The 18,848-nt window shown below is 55.6% G+C and overlaps 1 protein-coding gene across 1 annotated transcript; it reads right to left on the bottom strand.

The window, feature by feature from the left end:
• Positions 1 to 369: 369 nt before the first annotated feature.
• PVALB (parvalbumin) lies at positions 370 to 16,688 on the bottom strand. The gene is made up of 4 exons (XM_044228234.1): positions 16,567 to 16,688; positions 14,661 to 14,793; positions 13,332 to 13,441; positions 370 to 588 (listed from the first exon to the last, which is right to left on the bottom strand). The coding sequence occupies exons 1-4, from the start codon at positions 16,625 to 16,627 to the stop codon at positions 560 to 562; spliced, it is 333 nt and encodes a 110-aa protein (XP_044084169.1). The 5' UTR covers positions 16,628 to 16,688; the 3' UTR covers positions 370 to 559.
• Positions 16,689 to 18,848: the final 2,160 nt, after the last annotated feature.

Below are 18,848 nucleotides of genomic sequence, written 5' to 3'. Positions count from 1 at the left end.
TCGCTTAAGTTACTCTGGGTTGGGCTTCTGTCATTTGTAACAAAGAGTCTTCAAGGCTGTCCATTCCTCCCTCCCTCCATCCATCCATAAATTCTGGCTGTATGGGTTTACACACATCACTTTCCTCACTAAGACTTAATTTCTGCATCTGTAAAGTGGGAGTTTCATCACCTACCTTATGGGAGTTTCAAAGATTAATGGGTAACCCATGCAAGGAACCATTCTCAGGACTACAGGCAGAGGAGGGCTCAGGAAATTTCCCTCCCATCCTATCTTTTCAGTCTAAATCCTGCACCACCCCTGCATAGGCGTGGGAAGCCAAGGCAAGCTCCACGCCCCACCAGACCCGGGGCCTCCCGAGCAGCAGAATCCGATTGGTTCAGCCTTTATTGTTTCACCAGCATTTTTCAGAAGAATGATGTCATTTGAGGGCCACAGGGGATGGGAGGAGTAAAAAATAACATAAACACACTGAACAGAAATGCAGGAGGGCAGCAAGAGGGGCTGACATTGGGTGTTTGGGGCAGAGGGGGGGAAGACCAGGGGCAGTCACAGCCTCTTAGCTTTCGGCCACCAGAGAGGAGAATTCTGCAAAAGAAGAGGACAGAGAGGTGAGTCAGAGGAGGACAGCGTAGGAGGACTCGCCGCGGCCTGGCCACTGGGCCCCGCACAGGGCCTCCTGTTGGTTCTCCCACCTGCTGCAGACCCAGAGTCATGGAATCAGTGAGTGTGGGGAGGAATGAATGAATGAATGAACGGAGGAACGAACGAACGGGAAGTGGTGAGCCTACCGTCTCTTTTGTTTTGCTTTTTAGACATTTGGATTCCAAGGTAGTGAATACACACAGTTATATTCATGTTAGCTGTGCAGTGTAGTGATGTCATCTACCACGTCCGTATCCCCCTCGGTGCCCACCCGGAGAAGTGTTCTCTTAGCGTGCCCGCCACCTCTCTTGCTCATAATTTCCCGCCACCCACAAATTCCTAATCGTAACTACAGTGAGAACAGCAGCAGGCATCTGACGGGTTACCCCACGCCAGGAGCTATTCTAAGCACTTGATATTCAAGATCTTGTCTGACTCTGACAATGATCTCGCGATACGCGCGTGGTCTTCATTCCCATTCTACAGATGAGGAAGCTGAGGCTCAGAGTCCAGCCGTCTTTATGGGGCCACACAGCTCGTGACGAGCAGAACCAGGGCTTAGACCCAGGTCTGTTGGAGCCTCTTGGGACCTGGACCTCTTCCTTAGCTCCTTGTCTAGTTCCTCCCCGGCTGCCTACCAGGATCACCAGCAGAATTCCAAGAAGACACAGATGGCCAGGCCCTCGCCCTAGGATTTGTGACTTAGGAGGCTCCGGGTCAGGGAGGAGTTCTTTTAGCGGTTCAGAGGGGATTCCGGTGAGCAGCTTGGTGCAAGGATCGCTGTGCCTTCTTCCTCCTCAGGGGGCCGAGCTAGACTCTGGAGGAGACCAGAACAAGGGACATCTCCACGCAGGTCAGACAGGTGGGGGAGTGCAGGTGCTCAGAATGAGCTAGGCCCTGTCTCACACAGCGGCTCATGGAGTCCTACCCATCCTGCAGGAAACTGGGAGCTAGTCCCATTTTACAGAAGGGAACACTGAGGCCCAGAGAGGAGAAGTGACTTTTCAGAGCCTCTGAGGTCCTAAGGGGCTCAGCTGGGACTCAAGCTCTGGGGTCAGGGTCTCTCTACAGGGTTTGCCCCTCCCGCCCCAGGAGCGTCTCCCTGCCTCACTTCATTGGATATGAATTGGTGTCAGAGATTGGTGACAGCACTAGGGGGAGATCCCATGTCCCTCTACTGAATCCCACTCTGCCTACATGAACAAAGGGATGGCCCCGACCAGGTAAGGGGAGACACAGGGGAGCCGAAGATGATCTCTGCCTTGAAGGAGCTTCTGACCTAATCAGGGAAGAAACAATCCTCGGCAGGACAGGCTCCATGCTGCTGGCCTTCTGGCTGAATCTCCGGTGTGCCCAGCCCATTCCCACCTCAGGATCTTTGCACCTCCTGTTCTCTCTGCCTGGTGTGTTCTCAGACTTCCCACGGCTACCTTCTTCTCACTCACCAGGTCCCAGCTCCGATGTCACTCCCCTGGGGCCTTTTCTGACCTCTCTAGCGACAGCAGTGACCCTCCTCTACTAGGATCCTTTTTGCTGTCATCAGTTTTTATTCTAGTCATATAGCACTTACCACTCTCGAAATCCTTTTGAGTGTGTTCTTGCTTATTCATTTGTTATCTGCCTCTCCCACTGGGGCACAATCCTGTCTCTCTGGAGAGAGCCCACTCCCCTCCTTCCTGCTTCATCCTACCACCTGCCTCCCAGCCCGACACTGAGGGACCGTGCGTGTTTGTGAATGGCCCAGAGACTTCACTGCCACGGGGAGAAGAGGTGCACCTCTACTTAAGGTGTCACCAAAACTTCAGAAGGAAGGTGGCTTCGGATGAAGTCCTGTGAGAGGGAGCAGGAGCCCACAGGAGAAAGCAGACTGTGGGCAAGGGATCACAGGCAGTGGCTTTTCATGGGGCAGGCTCAAGGGGACAGGTTTAGGAAGAACCCAGCCTTGCTGGGCTCGTGACCTGCGTGATAGGGCTGGCGCTCCAAACAGGCCTGGGGCCCTGAGTCTGGCTCCACCACTTATGGGCTGTGTGACCTCAGACAAATCTCCTGGCCTCTCTGAGCCTCACTGTCATCATCTATAAAAGGAAGAAAAGTCAGCACTGCTTCTTGAATTGGGAGATAGTCAGAAGCAAGGGGCTGGTGCACAGGAGGTCCTTGTCTTCCCCCCTACCACCCCACCCAGTGAGCTCCTCCTAATGGTGGGGTCCTTGCTATGACAGTCACAGGGGCTACCACTAAGCAGTGGGGGCTTCTGAGGCCTTTCTTTGGAGTAAAGGGGGCCCAGGGAATGCTTGCCCCGTTGTTTTTCTCTCCAGGAGACCAGAGAGGACAAGGAGGAGTTTGCCACCCTCTACCACGATGCTCTCTGAGAAGCTGTGTCCCCAGCCTGCTGGAGAGTGTGGGGCCCCAGGCAAGTCCCCACTGCATCTAGAAAGCTGAAAGTTAGGGGTCCAGGCCCTGCCTGGCGTGTCTGCTGGGAAATGTGCCTCTCTGGGTGTGGGTCTGGGTGTCAGTCAAGGCAGCAGAGGTAGGGGGCAGTAGAAATTCATTGGGAGAGACCCGTGAAAACGGAATATGAAGTGGCCTCAGAAAGGCCACCAGAAGGACTGGGGCTCCTTAAGGGGAGCAATGCCCTCCCCAGATTTTGAATGAAGCACATATGTGCCCCCCACCCCTGATTCCATGCAACCTCATTGTATGCCTCCTGTGCCGCGGTCACGTGCAGTGGTAGCCCTGGGGGATGCTGCGTGTGGGGTATACGGAAGCCACCGTGCTGTCGTTACGGCTCTTCTGTAAAGCAAACGTCGTTTCCAAATAAAAAAGCGAAAAAACTAACATCAACCAAACCAAACACAGGCTCCCACCGCGGGATTAATGGGTGGGATCCCTGCCAGGCGGAGGGACACGTCCCCGGGCTCCTTCTCTTCCTGGGGTGTGAGCTGGAAAGTGGACACCACCCTCTGCTGTTCCCAGGCTGTCCCTGAGGGCAGGAAAGGCAAGTGACCTGGATGTGGGGACCTAGGTATTGACTCAAGGTGGCAGAGAGAGAAGGTCCTCTAGCTGGTCCCGAACACCCACGGGGCCACAGGCGGAGTCGTAACAGCGAGGAGCAGGGATGGAGCCCAAACACCGAATACTCCAAAAATCCCTCCCAGGGGCCAGGGACACAGTGTCCGGTTCCTCAGCTGGGAGCTCCTGTGACTCTATAGCCCCTCGGTGAGTCAGGCTGTTCTTCGGAGAGGTCTCTCATCAATATTGTCCATTTGTATACAATTTAGGAATTCTTATTTATTGAATGCCAAATGGGAAGCGTTTTACACATTACACACACACACACACACACACACACACACACATCTCGTTAAATTCTCATGACTCCTCCGTGAGAGGAGAGATGCTTTCGTCTGCATTTTACAGATGGGGAAACCGAGGCCCGAGAGCTAAGTAGCTTGCCCAAGATCACAGAGCAGACGTGAGTCAAGCTTCTGCTTTAAGGCTCCCTTCTTTACCCCGGAGCTTCCCGACCTACTTTGACCTAGGTGTAGAGTGACTCATGAACCAGCTCAAATATCCCCACCATCCGCGACTCTGTCACCTTACCCCCGTTTTATTTACTTCATGATACTTTGCACTCTCTGAAATGAGCTTATTTATGGACTGACTTCCTTTTGTTGGTCTCCCCTTTACTAGAATGTAAACCCCAGGAGGGCAGGGAAGCCCAGCTTGTCCACCACTGTCCTAGCAACAGATTAGAACCTAGTGCTAATAAACAAATGGATGGACGGACAGACAGATGGACAGACGGCTCATGAATGAATCCTCCATGGGGTTTAACAAATTCCGACTAGCCTCATATAATTCTCACATCGGGCGGTGATTCCCATGTTGCAGATGGAGAAACAGAAGGCTTGGAGACGTGAAGGGTCAGGGTCATGCAGAAAATAAGAGACAGAGGAACGATTTGGCCGGTGGTCCCGGGTACACCCCCTGCATGAGTGTGGAGAGGCCGTTCCTGATCGGGCTGAGGTCCCAGGCTGGGCGCGGCAGGAACTCTCAACCTGCCACTGAATCTGGAAAACTGGCCAGGGCCGATGTAGCCTGTCCTTGGGCACAGAGTTCGCTCTGCGAACTCCTCTGAGATAAAGGAGATATGAGTCTGTCTACCTGTGCCAGCTCACGGAGAGATTGTCAAGAGGGAAAGTTGGTCCTTACAGTTTCCCGACCTGCACCAACCTCCCTAAGCCTCCCCCTAGAGATCACGGTCCTGGGGCTGCTCGTCGGCAAAAAGCCATTTCACCGCCTTCACGCTAGATGATGGCATTTGGTGCGATCAGCGCGAAGGGGCCCAAGGAATGCCAACCAAGGGACGTTCCGGGGGCAGAAGGTCAGGCCTTTTGGAGCCTGAGTGGGAGGTCTCTTGGACCCGTGGGGTTTCCAAAAGCCTCTGAAGACAGACCCCTCTGCCCACCCTGGGATCTACTCTGAAGTGGGCAGGACGTCACAAAGGCCACGTGCCCTGGCTTTTTGCAGAGAACACTGCATTCTAATTTTATCCTCCCGGAAGCTGGAGCAGGGCATTTTGTAGACAAATTGAGGGCAGCAGTCACCTCTTCTGGACCTTTCGTAGGTGCCTCAGGGCAGAGCTCTTAGCAATCAGCCAATTAACAAACAGCCCTCTTCTGGGGAGGGGGAGCCTCCTCTAAAATGTTAGGTTTCTCCTTAAAGAAAAACAAATGAGCAGACATACAAAGTCCTGCAAAGTCTAGGTCACCTGATTGGTGGTAGGATGCTGGGATGTGGAACGGGGACCGGGTGCGGACCTTGGTTCTGCCTCCTGCTCACGTCTTGCTCTCCTCTGTGCAAGGTCAGGTCTAGAAGACACCTTGCCAGCTCTCCCACAGGGCCTGGAGCAAGGGCTCTGGGAGTCAGCTCCCAACTCCCACTTTTGCTTCCATGACCTTGGACTAGAGCTACTTCACCATACTGTGCCTCCGTTTCCCCACCTGTAAAGTGGAGCTCTCTGACTCATTCGAAGGAACCCGCACTAAAGCTCTTTCCCCAGGCCTGACACGTAGCCAGCACTCAGCATTTGGTAGCTGTTGTGATGCTTCTACTTGGGGTGCCTGGGTGGCTCAGTCCGTTAAGCATCTGCCTTCGGCTTGGGTCATGATCCCAGCCAGAGTCCTGGGATTGAGCCCCACATCAGATTCCCTGCTCGGTGGAGAGTCTGCTTCTCCTTCTCCCTCTGTTGCTTCCCCTGCTTGTACTCTGGCTCTATCTCTCTGTTGAATAAATAAATAAAATCTTAAAAAAAAAAAAAAAAGCTTTCTATAGCTAAACTTATGTGAAACCAAGCCTAGGAAATGCCTGTCTGCTGCCCGGCACAGAGTGAACGAAGGCCGAGCAACCGGCACCATGACATTTACTATCCTGCACGGGAGCTTTTACCGCCCCTGGCCCGTCCACCCCCCCCACCCCCCGCCACCATTTCCTGTCCCCACCTGGCACCTGGAGCTGGGTCTGATTCTTGTTCCTTCTCTTCCTGGCTGGATGACCTCCACTCACCACTTCACTCCCGTTTGTGAAGGGGCATGATAACGTCTGCTTGCCCAGCAGTTGGGAAGGCCAAACGAGCAAAGGCAGAAAGATGCCTGGTCTGTAAGTTTTAGTTCCCTCTCCCTTGGAGCTCCCCTCCAACCGGTGCAGGCTGGAGCTTCAAAGTGGCACAGAAATCCCGGAGACAAGGACGTGAGCAGCAGAGGTTGGGGGGGATGCCTGAAGAGCAGGCAGCTGACCTGCCCCAAGTTTCTGGCCCCGTCTAACCCACTGAGTTAGGCCCCCACCTTCTGCTTGCCCATCCATGGAAACTCAGCCTCTGACTCCCAGCTTCCAAGTCTGTAAAATGGGGATAGGACTCTGGAGAGGACCAGATAAGGTAACCAAGTGAGAAGCACCAGGCTCAGGGGGGCCTGGCACACAGCAGGAGCGCATCTAAATCAAGGCTCCCCATGGAGATGCGAGGGCCCGTGTTCCTCCGTGGGGACCCAGAGTCCTGGGCCCCTGGGGTGGGGCAGAGAGGGTCGGGGAGATGCGAGGGCTCAGTCCTCCCCTTCCCACAGGAAGCTGAAATTAGCCTAATTAGGTCTGCCCCAGTCCCAGCACCGAGGGGATTGGACAAATTTAGAAGCCCTTGACAGGTGAGACCAGCACATGCTGACGGCCCCAAGTGAACCTGAGACAGACATTGAGTCAGTGCTTGGAACCGACTTCCCTTCCCTCTGTCGTGATGACCAGGACGGAGGCACCGGCCCCCGGTTTATCACCTCGCCTCTAAATAGCTCCTGGGCCGGGCTCCTTATAAATTGGTACTGCAAACAGGGATCACTTTCCCACCCGGGGGAACGGAAGGCAGGGTCATCTGGGGTCAAGCCAGATGGCCACGCGGAGCGGCGTAAACAGTCCTGGGGGCTCCCTCTGTGCCAGGCCTTGCCCTCGGTGTCATCCTGTTCCATCTGTGCTGGCTCTCTTGTCCCCACTTTACCAACAGGGAAACTGAGGCCGCGAGTCACTCAGCCAGGAAATTCTAACTCAGGAGGACTCACCTAGGGTGCGTCCCTCTCTCTCTCTCTCTCCAAGGTGGGGTTCTGACTCCCGCCCTGACCCACGGAAGCAGGAGAGGGATGGATGGAGAGGGGATGTCTTCTCTCCTTCCTCCCCATGGCTCCTCCTCCCAGGAAGGCAGGTCCCTAAGAGCGCTGCTTCCTCTCCCTCTGCTCTGTCATATCTAGCTGCACAAAGGCCGGAGAGAGGGAGCGTCCGTCCACTCACGAATTCAAGCCAGCATCTCACTAAGCCCGGGAACCATTTATAACCTGAATGTCTCCACGCAGCTGACGGAGGGAGTGGCAGAGTCAGGAGACACAGGTTCCGTTCCGCCAAGGGTTTCTGTGTGACCCCGGCACAGCCCCCACCGGGCTTCAGTTGCCACAGCTCTCAGTGGGGAATCACAGACTCTGTCCCCTCCCCGACCTCGTGGGGCCAGTGTGAAGATGCAGGGAGATGGGACAAAATGCTGTACACCTTAGGGCTCTGCCACCAGGACCGCGGCTGGCTCTGATAGGCTCCTCCTGCCTTCCCCAGAAACCAAATCCCACCGGGGCTGGAGGGCTGGATGTCCTCTCCTGCGCTCCCTGTCATTGTCTTCTATCTCAGACCCCATTTCCAGTCCTTCGAGGACTGGTGTTCCATAGGGGTTTTGAGGCGGCTTCCGAGAGAAAGCGCGCATGTAAAATAGGAGGAAAGGAATAATTTCCAGAACACTCACTTCATGCAAGAAACAGCCCTGTGGGGTGGGCATTTTTGTTCCCACTTTGGAATGAGGAGGTGGTTGCCTCGGGAGAGAAAAGGGCTTGGCTGTCTCCACCACCGCATTCTGTGGGTTGGATCTTCCGCCGGGCTTCAGGTGTTTTGGCCCAAGGGCTTACTCCCTCACTCCTTGCCTGCTGGACACATGAAGTGGGCTGCTTAAGGATAAAAGAGAACAGATTTTGCCGGAAGGAAGCAGAAAAAGCAAATGGCCTGAGGCATGTGAGTGGAGGAGATCGCGGTGGTCCAGCCATAATTATGATGAAATTTTTCAGCATCAGAAGCAAAAAGTAAACCACAGGCTCTTGGGCTGGAATAGGCTGGAAGCCTTGGAAACAGGACCCATCGCCAGAATCAGGTTTCGGGGAACGAGTCACAAGGATCCTGTGTGTGTATATGTGTGTGTGTGTGAGAGAGAGAGAGTGTGTGTGTGTGTGGGGGGGAGTACAGATCTTGTCCGTGTGTATGTGTGTGTGTATGTGTGTGTGTGTACAGGGTGTGCAGCTCTTGTCCGTGTGTCCGGGGTGTCCAGATCCCGTCCGCAGCAGGGCGGGGAGCAGTGGGCCACCCGGAGTCAGAGTGTAGGGTCTGGAGAGCCCGGATGCTGACTGGCCGTGTGACTGGCTGATTGGCCAGTCGCCCCACTTCCGGGTCTCGGGTTGCGGGTCCGTGGACTGAGGGAGTATCTCGCGGCAGCTGGGAGCCGCGTGCAGCTGCACCAGCTCCATGAGCTAAGGCTGGGGCGCAGTGCCTGGCGCGCAGGACATGCCGCACGGGCGGCAGCCGCTGGTCCTGCCAGCCTGCACGTTCCACACGGGCGGGCACTGCGAATGGAGAGCCCGGGCGGGGGACACATCTGTATGAGAGGCGGGGGACCGGGGGGCCTGGCTGGACCTCTGAGCCTCCTTCTTGGCTCTGCGACTGAGTGGGCCTGCACACTGAACCCCTCAGTGCCTTGGCGTCCTCATTGTAGAAGGGGAAGGGTGATGGCACCCATCTTCTAGGATTATTATTCTAGGATCAGAGTATGGTCCCCGGGGCACCAGCCCCACCGAGGAATTTGGTGGAAGCGTGAACACTTGGGCCCCACTCCAGACGTAAGGAATCAGAAACTCGGGTTCCGGCACAGCCATGTGTGTTGTGAAAAGCCTCCAGGGACTCTGATGTTGGCTCCAGTGTGAGACCCACCAAAGTGAAGGGCAAACACTTGAAAAGGAGCCCTTGCCTTAGCCGGCTCTCCTGTTATTTGTGCCTGGTTTTGTGACTGTGGCTGGGTTTGGGGGCAGCTTCTACCTCTGTCTAGCTTCTTTCTCCTTTCCTGCCTTAAAACTCTCCATTACCAGCTCTGCACCAGCCTCTCGAGGGTGGACTTCGAGAATCAATCAACCACATCTAAAAAAGTCTGGGCTTCCTAGAAGTAGTTGCCCCAGAGACGGGAATGCAAAGGGTTATTATTAGAACTCTGTCTCTCTATCCCCTCCCTTCAGTCTGGGGTTCTCAAGGACCTGGTAAGCATCACTCACCTTGAGAGGGCAAACAGTGGGAGATGAAGGTGGTCCTGCTTCTAGAATCCCCCAGCACCTGCTGCATGCAAGCCCCCAGCCCACACGGGTCTCCAGCCTTTGCCTGTAGACCTCTCCCTACACACCACTCTTTCTCATCACTGCAGCCCCAGAGCTGGCCACGTATTCATTCATTCATTCATTCATTCTTTCATTCAGCAAACTCCTTGTGCCCCTTCTGTGTGCCAGGTCCTATTCTAGGTGGTGGGGTCAGAACGGAACAAGACAAAATTCCTGCTTTTGTGGACCTGGCATCGCAGCGGGGGAGAGAGAAGCAGGCAATAAGTCAGTACATAAAATCATCTTAGGGTAGGTGCTCGCTGAACTCCATGAATGACCGGAGCACGCACAGGGCACGTGCTTCGATCCAGCACACGTGAGCTCAGATCCTGACCTTGCCTCTTCCAAGACATGAGGTTTAGGCAAAGCCCTAGCCTCTCCAAGCCTCGAGCCTCGCTGTCCTCATCTATAAAAGGAGGATAGTAATAGTATCCATTTCAGAGACAGCTGGGAAGATCGGGGGGTAAAATGCTGAGCACGGTGCCTGACACACAGTAAGTGCTCCGTGAGTTAGATGTTCTTGCTCTCATTATGCGAGATGGCCGCGGGCTCAGCTGGTCCTCTGCCTAGAGGTTTATTTGCTGGGGCATCTGTTGGAATCCCAGACCTGGCAGGGACCCCAGTGACTGGCTCCTGATTGTAAAGATCAGGCATCTGAAGGCCAGATGGGGCTCCGTGACTTGCCTCGGGTCCCACCAGGAGTTGAAAGCATCCTCCTGCTGCTGGGCAGGGCTCAGAACACTTTGCCTTTACAGGAAACAGGCAGGAAAGCATCGTGGCTGAAACAGAACTTTCCAGGGGACTGCAAAGTCCTCTGCCTCCCATCTCACTGCCTACCAGGCATTGTCACCCCATCCTTCCCGGCACCCTCCAGGAAAAGTACCATGTTTGGGGTGGAGGTGAGGAGGGGAGGTATCTGAATCTTCCATTCTCAAAAGTGTACCACATGGGGCCCTGCTGACTCTGGGGATCTGCGCCACCACCCCCCCCCCCAGCCCGTTTCTTCTCCTGCCCCATCCTGTTTCATTCTGCCCTGACCCCCAGACCACCCATCAGGTCATCCTGAGCTGGGAAGCGCTGGCAGACACCCCTGGGTTTGCATCCAGTGTGCCTGGGGCGCTGACGCTGCTCCTTCTGCATCAGCCCCTCCGACCTCCGTCCTAGGCGACGCTCGGGCAGGGTTCGGCACGCGTCACCACACTGCTAACAAGTCTCTTTTTCCACCTCCAGCCAAACAACCTTCTTGCCCGTTTCTAGACATCCCAAACCTCCCAGCCTTGTGCCTTTGCTGAAACCAACACCTTGCCCCGAGCTCTCCCAGGAACACCCCCAGCCCCCCTCCTCCGGCCAGCAGCTTCCTGTCCTCAGCCTCCCATATGCCTCCACACTGCCGTCTTGCCCTCTCCAGAAGGCTCCTCCGCACCCCCTAGGTGTTGGCGTTCCTTTGCGCGCATATACATGGAACTGTAAGCACCTTGCCGCTAGGATAGAAATAGCATCGAAGCCGCTGCTGGCCGAGAACTTGCAATGTGCTGGACGCTGGCTGCGCTTAACATGCTTTGGGTCATGGAACCTCACAGATGCCCGAGAGCCATCTGTTGTCATGCCCAGCTCATCGATGAGCAACTGGGGCTCAGGGCTGCTGAGCCTCTGCTCTGGGGCACCCAGCCAGGAAACAGGGCCTCTGGGAAGAGGGTTGAATTCATCTTTCCCTCCCTGACAGCCTGGCACTGGCTTGCTACTCAGGAAACGTCTGTTGGATCTGTTGGAAGAGTTGAGTTAGCTCTTTAAGACTGGAGATGGGCAGGGAGGGAGGGGGAGGGAAGCAGCCTAGGGTATGGCCTGGTTTTCCTTTATCATGTAGGTTGGTAGCAGCAGCCATCCATGAAGACCCCGCCTACTGCTTCCTGCCCAGCTCCGACCTACTGGCTGCCAATAAAAAGGGGAAGCAGGTCTGGAGGTTTGGGTTGGGGTCCCGGTGAGAACCCCATTCCCAGGTGGAGCTGTCTCAGGAAGGGGCATGGGGAGATGTGCCACTCGCCACTCACCGGACCCGCCAAGACCAGCCACCCATATCTCTCCAGCACTTTCTGCTTCGACTCCTTTAAAATCACCTCCCTCCTTCGCAGCCGCAGGAGAGACAGCTGACACTGGGATGCCAGGGGACTCGTTCTCCTGTCCTTGCCCAAGTTTCTCCATTTTCGTCTCGGGCATAATGCTTTAATCATGTACACCCACATTCAGAATCCTTTCAACTTTTCCAGAGCAATTTTGTGTCGATAGCCACTTAATTTTCACGATGAGCCCAACCAAGTCTTGGGATTAAACCGTGCACCTCACTTGCTGGGCACTGGAACTGGGTTGTAGAGAGGGGCCAGGCCAAGGTCATAGCTGGGGAAGTCCAGAGAGGAAGCAGAGCCTGGAGGGCTGGTCTTTACACTCAGGCAACAGATGTTTACTAAGTGCCTGCTTTGGGGGAGATGTGGGCTCTATACTGAATCTAAAAGGATGAAGACAACCTAGTCCCTATTTTTAAAAATTTAGGTAACAAACACATATATAGCACTGACTCCTGCCAGACACTATTCTAAACCCTTTACACATTAACACATCTAATGCTCACGACAGTTCCATGGGAGAAGGACTATCATTGTCCTCAGTTCAGAGATGAGACAACTGAAGCCCAGAATAGTTACTGGAGTTGCCCAAAGTCACACAGCCAGAAAGTGGTAGGGATTTGAGCCCATGAGGCCAAGCGCCCATACACAGTTTTCTCTTAGGTTGACAGGATGGATGATTACAAGATGAGACACAACTTGCTGGAAAGGGTTATTCCAAATCCCGGATCACTTACTTCTGTCCTACCTCTTTGAACAGGCTAAGCACCCCTGCCTCAGTTTCCCCACCTGCAAAATCGAGATCATTCTCAAGGCTGTTGGGATGCTAAGAAAGATAACGCTGCTGGGGTGTGTTCTGTGAATTCTGTGAATATTCGTTCTGAACGGAGAAGGATGCGGGATGGTGGACCGCCAGGCCCTCCTCTGTTCTGAGAGCAAAGCCCCAAAAGCAAGGCAGGGTTCAATACTCCTTTTCCTGATTCCCAGGTGATTGCCAGCTGGCTGTTTTTCCTGGCTTTCCTACAATGCGGGACGGGTATATTTGGGTGAAGCCCAAACAGGTTTTTGAAACCCGAAGTTACAGGATACCAGGACAAGATGCTGAGGATGATAGAAGATAAGGAATTTCCATCCCTGGAATTTGAGAAAGATAGGGTCCTTAGGGATCATTTGGCCTCATCTCCTCAGGTTACGGTTGGGAGACTGAGGACCAGAGAAGGACAGGGACGGCCCAAGGTCACACAGCCAGTTGGGCAGAGCCAGTACTAGAATCCAGGTGAAAGTGCAGGCAAAGTTCAGGGAAAATTCCAAATTCTCCTTGATTCCTTACATAGTAGGGAGGGGAAAAGAATCTGTTCCTTTCGGGTTGTTCAAATTCAGAAAAAAAAAAAAAATGTACCAGGTATTTTGCGTGTGTAACCTGGCTAGAGCTCTCGGCCTAATGCATTGCCTTTTCCTTCTAATCCTGGGGAGTGGGAGACCCCTCCTGTCCCTCTCATGTGACAGAGATAGCTCCAAACTCTTAGCATCCGAACATCCTGAGATCCACGATGTGCTCTGGTCCCAGGTCATGGCTACTTACCATCCACCCCAATCTTGCCGTCTCCATCCTTGTCTCCAGCGGCCATCAGTGTCTTGGTTTCTTTCGCAGACAGGTCTCTGGCATCTGGGGAGAAGCCCTTCAGGATGAATCTGGGGAGAAAAGCCGGGGAGGGAGTCATGTGGAGGTCACCTTGCAGGAACAGTGTCCGGATGGCGGGCGGGCACCTGTGCAGCGGCAGCGGGCAACTGGGAGAGGCAGCCGGCAGCAGGCATGCAGCAACTGTGCTGCGCCAGGCTGCCTGGGCTGTGGCTGTGCTTTAACGGGTGGGTGTGCAGGGAAGGACAGGCCGTCCTCGGCAAAAGGCGGGACCTCACTCCAGGCAGGGCACCTGCATTTGCTATTTTTTTCAGCCAACCCCACAAATGCAAAAGTGTCTTCTCTGTGCTGGGGCATTGCTGGAAATGGGGGGCCACAGAGAAGGAAGCCACCCAAAAAAATGAGGAGGAGGTGGAGTGCTCAGAGAGAGACCACACAGGGTGATGGATACACTGATGGGGGTAGAGAAGGGTGCTCAGAGGATGCATCCATCCCACCTGGGATGAGGGGGAAAACCAGGGAGGCTTCCTGGAGAAGGTGATGCCTGGAGGACAAGTAGAAGTCAGTGTGTATATGTGTGTGTGTGAGTAGGTAGAAGGAGAAGGTTCTAGACAAAGGGTATCCTTGCAAAATGATTTGGGGTGAGACTGATGGGTAGGGAGGTTCCTACGGAAAGATCTCTCTCCACACCCTCCCCCTTCTCTTTAGGACGAAATTCAAGGCCATCTTGGCCAGAGAGTGATGTAAGGCACAGCTGGGTGGGGAGACATGAGCCAGGTGCATTTTCCTAGTCATAATCTTCCCCTCCTCCGCTTTGTTCTCAGGACTTCTGAATCTCAGAGTTGGTTCTGCATCCCCCACTTGTCCAGACACTGCTTTAGCTGTGCTGGTACAGAAGTGGGGGCGGGGGGGTGCGGTCTGCAGGATGGTGGAGGGTGCCTTTGAGGCAAATGAAGAATCAATGAAATAAATACTCCAGCTAGCGCTCCCTGTCTTGCACATGACATTAGGCATCCAGAAAACCTGCCTCTTCCTGTGTGTTTAATTATTAAGTAGCCTCATTCCATTAGCAATATTAAGTGGCTATAATTTAACCTAGTTAGTTGCACTTTCTGCTGCCGATTTCATTCTTCCGGAAACAACAGTGGTGAAGCACAGATATTTTCTGCCAAATGTGCAGAGAGAAGGGGCAGATCTGATGGGCCCTCAGGAGCCAGAGTCCCAACCCCCACACCCTCTCAGGCTGGGCAGTCCCTGCAGGCCTCAGTTTACCCCAGCTCATCCTCCTCAATGAAGCCGCTCTTGTCTTTATCCAGGATGTGGAACACCTTCTTTACATCATCCGGGCTCTTCTTCTTCAGGCCGACCATTTGGAAGAACTTTTTGTGGTCGAAGGAGTCGACAGCTGTGGGGGCAGGGTGGAGAGGGTCTGGTTAAAATGAAGACAAAGGCGGGGTGGTAGGGAAGGGCAGGAGGGGCAGTAGGAAAGGGCAGGAGGACAGGGGGTATAGCAGTATTTGTTGATTTGAGCAAACTGGGCCAGTGCTAGGGGATGGAGGGATGCTCCTGTCTGGGAGGGCTGAAGGAGCCCAGACCAGTGCGGATGGATGGATAGTGCTTGGCCCAAGGTCACGCAGCTAGAGGTACAAAGGTAGACCACTCTGCTGTGCCCTTCACTGGGAGCAGGATAGTCTTTGAAGGCAGAGCAGCTTCCTGGCTTCCATGAAGGCTTTTGGGTGTTGGCTGAATGGGGATGGGCTGGGGATTTGGAGGTGGTATGAACATGGTGTGTGTATGTCGGGGTGGGGGGGGGCTGACTTTTTTCTCAGCCACAGATTGTATTGCCAGAAAATCGACCAACACAGGGAAGACAAGTTTCTCTCAAGGTCATACAGGGGGAAGAGGAGGGGGAGGACCCAGAAACCCTGGCTTTGCCACAGATATCAATTCTGGCGGGAGTTGGGGGCATGTTGGAAGGCTCCCCAGGAACTCCCAGTTAAGTTTCTTTTCAGAGGGAACAAGGTTGGTCAAGGAATCTTGGGTAGGTTATCCCAGCTCCCCTGGAAGGGTAGTCTCCCAGAACTTCTGCATACCCTGAGGAGGGGGATGCCAAGCAAAAAGGAAATGGGATGCCTCTTCTCCAATTTTCTGTGTGCTAAGCTCCCTTTCAGGAACACCGGGAAAGGTTACAATCAGAGTAGTTTCGGTGTGGCAGGGAGGGAGGGGTCCTGTTGAAAGTCGTGTTTTCCCCTCAGCCTTGAGCTGAGGGAAGGACAGGTCCCCTGTCCACCTCTGACACTAAGGAGGGGGACCAAGATCTGGAGGTGACCTTAGTTCTAATCCCCCTTCTGTTCTAGGTGACCTTGGGCAAGTTTCTGGTCTCCTCCCAGCCTCAGTTTCCCCAGCTAGGAGAGCAGAGGGAAGAAGCAGGTAGGCAGCTAAGTGCTCAAGTCCAAGGCAGCTCAGAGAGGTTAGACTGCCCGCCCCCCAACCTGGGCAACCTATGGAGGCTGGAAGTTGCAAGCGCTGAGGATGCCCCCGGCAGGGTTGGGAAGAAACAATGCCAGTTGCGGGAAGGTCACCCCATTCGATCGCTGGAACGCTCGATCGCTTGCCTCGATCACTTGCGGGTCCTTGGTGCTGGTGGTGGGGTGGGGGGGGGCGGGTGTGTGTGTGGGGGGGAATGCCCTGGGCCCCAGAGAGGGGCTTGGACTGCAAAGGAGCCAACCACCGCCAGCCAAGTAGAGTCCCGTTCTGAAGGGGGTCTCCGCCGAAAGGGGCTGCTTGGAGAGAAGATGTGCGCACCCGCGCCCCTCCAAGTGCCTTAAAGGGGAAGTATCAAGCGCCCACAAGGACCTGGAAGGTCCGCTTTGGACCCCGGTGTTTGCCCTTTGTCGGGACCCCGAGTCCTCGCAGCACGGCCCCCTGTCTTTGGCACCAGCAAGTTTCCATTGTCCGGCAGAGCACCACCCGGCCTCCCCACCGGCTCCCTGCGCCAAGTCCAGCCCGAGAGGAGTTGGGAAATGCCGAGGAACCCCCTGCTCCGTCCAGCCAGCTTCCCGCAGGATGCTTGGGCAGAGGAGCGCTCCGGAGGATTTTTTAGCCCCTCGACCCGGGGGGTGCAGGGCCAGGGTGGTGGATCAGGGGAGAGGGCTGGGGAGGGGAGCGCGCTGCTCACCGGTAAAGGCCCCCACTGCCTTCTTGATGTCCTCAGCGCTGAGCAAGTCTGTCATCGACATCCTGCAACTGTTTGAGCGCGCAGAGCAAGTGCGAAAAGATTAAAAAGTGCTTTTCTCATCATTTCTGCTCATATGACCAGCGCTGCAGTGCTGCGCGCCGGGCGCACGCCCGCCGGCCTGGCGCAGAGCCAGGGGGCGCGGGGCTGGGCGCGCAGCCAGAGCGGCTCAGTCTCGCAGCGCTGCCGGGGACCGGCGGACGCACCGACCCGCTGCCGCTCCCGCCCCGCCCCGCCGGGGGGGGGGTCCTCGGGATCCCTGGGGGCCACGGCCCGGGCACCCGGGGAGTGGGCGACCTCTGGAATTGATGGGGCGCCCGCGTCACCAGCCCGGGCTGGAGGGCTCTCCTGCCGTCAAGGGCACGCAGGAGGCGCCCGCCTGGTGCGGCGCAGCTTCTCGGGTCCGTGCACCTCGGAGGATGTCCCGCCGCTTGGGGAGAATACCCGACCGCCAGGGGCCAGGCCAACAGCCTGGTGGACCCCTGGGTCCTACTCCCGTTCTGTCTTCCCTTCTACCTCAGCCTCCGCTCTTGTCTGTCCTGGATGCAAATTTATGCTGCAAAATCTGAGCGCTGAGGTCTGGAAACCTGAACCCCGAGGCCACTGGGAGGAGGCAGAGGGAGAGGCTTAGGCTGCTGCCCTGCGAGCCCTTTCCAGATGCCCCATCCCACATCTGGCCAGAGATGCACTGAAACCTCCCCCCGCCCCCCAGTCTGACTTTCCAAAGAACTGTTCTCAGATCTCCACTAACTACTTGCTTCCCTGGTCTCCTGAGCCACCGACTATAATGTAGGTCCAGACTCCTGCCCTCCACAAAGCTTTTGGGAGAGGGGAGGGTGGGAGAGGCTCCTTGAACTCTTTCTGCACCCTCTCCCCACTAGGCGACCAGAAGACCCATGTCTGGGGAGAGGCTGGAACCTTCAGAACACACTTTTTAGACAAGCTCAGCAGGCTTCGTGGCTTGAACTTCTTCTCTGGGAAATGTGACACTTCCAATCTTAGGCAGCCACAGACCAGTTGCATTCTTTCTCACAGTCTCGCCAGGATTCAGGCTGCAACCAGCAGCCTCTACAGTTTGCAGAGCACTGGACGGGGAGTCAGGATGCCTGGGTTCTAGATCTACGGCTGTGCTAAGTCCCTGCGTGACCTTGGGTTATGACCTTCTCCTTCTCTGGTTGTCTGCGTCCCTCCCTTGTGTTGATGGTGTTGGTGGTCCCTTGGGGTGGGATCTTGAGCCTCCAATGGAAGGTGTAGGCAGGTGGGCCGGGGCTGAGTCTGGTGCCCCTTGGTGGGCGGCTGGGGAGAACTGCCCAGCTGCTGGAGTTCCGGCACACTTGCTGTCAACACCGTCTCCCTCGGCTCAGCCCTGGACGGCTGCCCTCCCTGGAAACCTTAGGACGACGCCACTCGGGCTGCCCCCTCCCTGTGAGTCAGCTCCTTCAGTCCACAGCCCTCCGGCTGGCTTCTAAGGAGCAGAGGCTGTGTCTCCTGACCCACTGTCTCTTGCTGCATGGCCCTCCGTGGACCCTTCAGCAGCCCCTGCTGTCCCAGCCCCCAGCCAAGCTGTTCATGTGGACGTGCTGGGCTTCTGTGAAATTATTTCAGCCCCCAGGCTCAGCTCATTCCAGGGACCTAATTGGAGAATCTGTTTCCCTAGCTGAAGGATCCTTATGTTTTACTGGTGGGGAAACTGAGGCCAGAGAGGGTCAGTGAGTGGCCTAAGGACACACAGCAAGGCAGTTGGCAGAGAGAGACCCTCAGCTGGGTCTCCTAACTTGGAGTTCAGTGACCCTCATCCGTGGAGCCCCTCCCCGCTGCCCAAGACCCAGCCCTGTGAAGTCCCACCCATCTGGGCCACAGACCATGCCCAAACACTGACCCCCGTGGCAAAGGCAGGAACCTCAACACAGGCCCGTTCTCCCTCCTTCCTCCAACTCTCCCTGCTGGAGAAGCCTTCCATCAGCTTGACACCCTCTCTGGGCCAGAGTCCACCCAGTCAGAGCACCAGGCGATGTTACTGGGGCTGGCCCGCCAGCCCTCCACAGCCCTTCCTCCTGCCTCCTCTGCCCACTCATGGGTCTCCTGTGATGGCATCATCAGAGTCCACAGACACCTGGCTCCACCCCTCTCGTTCCAAGGTGGGGAAGCTGAGGCCCAGCCAGGGGGAGGGATTTATCCCAAGTCACACCAGGAGTTCGGATGGAGAGCCCGAGGAATCCTGGACT

The sequence above is a fragment of the Neovison vison genome, chromosome 12 (genome assembly GCF_020171115.1).
Source record: "Neovison vison isolate M4711 chromosome 12, ASM_NN_V1, whole genome shotgun sequence".
Taxonomy (NCBI): Eukaryota; Metazoa; Chordata; class Mammalia; order Carnivora; family Mustelidae; genus Neogale; species Neogale vison.
The sequence above is the reverse complement of the archived record's forward strand: the minus strand, read 5'-3'. Positions and strand labels throughout refer to the sequence as shown.

Bases quoted from the DNA above. Each gene is read 5' to 3' on its own strand.
- PVALB (XM_044228234.1), bottom strand. From the start codon at position 16,627: ATGTCGATGACAGACTTGCTCAGCGCTGAGGACATCAAGAAGGCAGTG. The intron at 13,442-14,660 runs GTAAACTGAGGC...TTTTCTCCCCAG, and splicing joins ATTGAGGAGGATGAGCTGGG to ATTCATCCTGAAGGGCTTCT. The intron at 589-13,331 runs GTAAGTAGCCAT...CTTCTTTTGCAG, and splicing joins CGGCAAGATTGGGGTGGATG to AATTCTCCTCTCTGGTGGCC.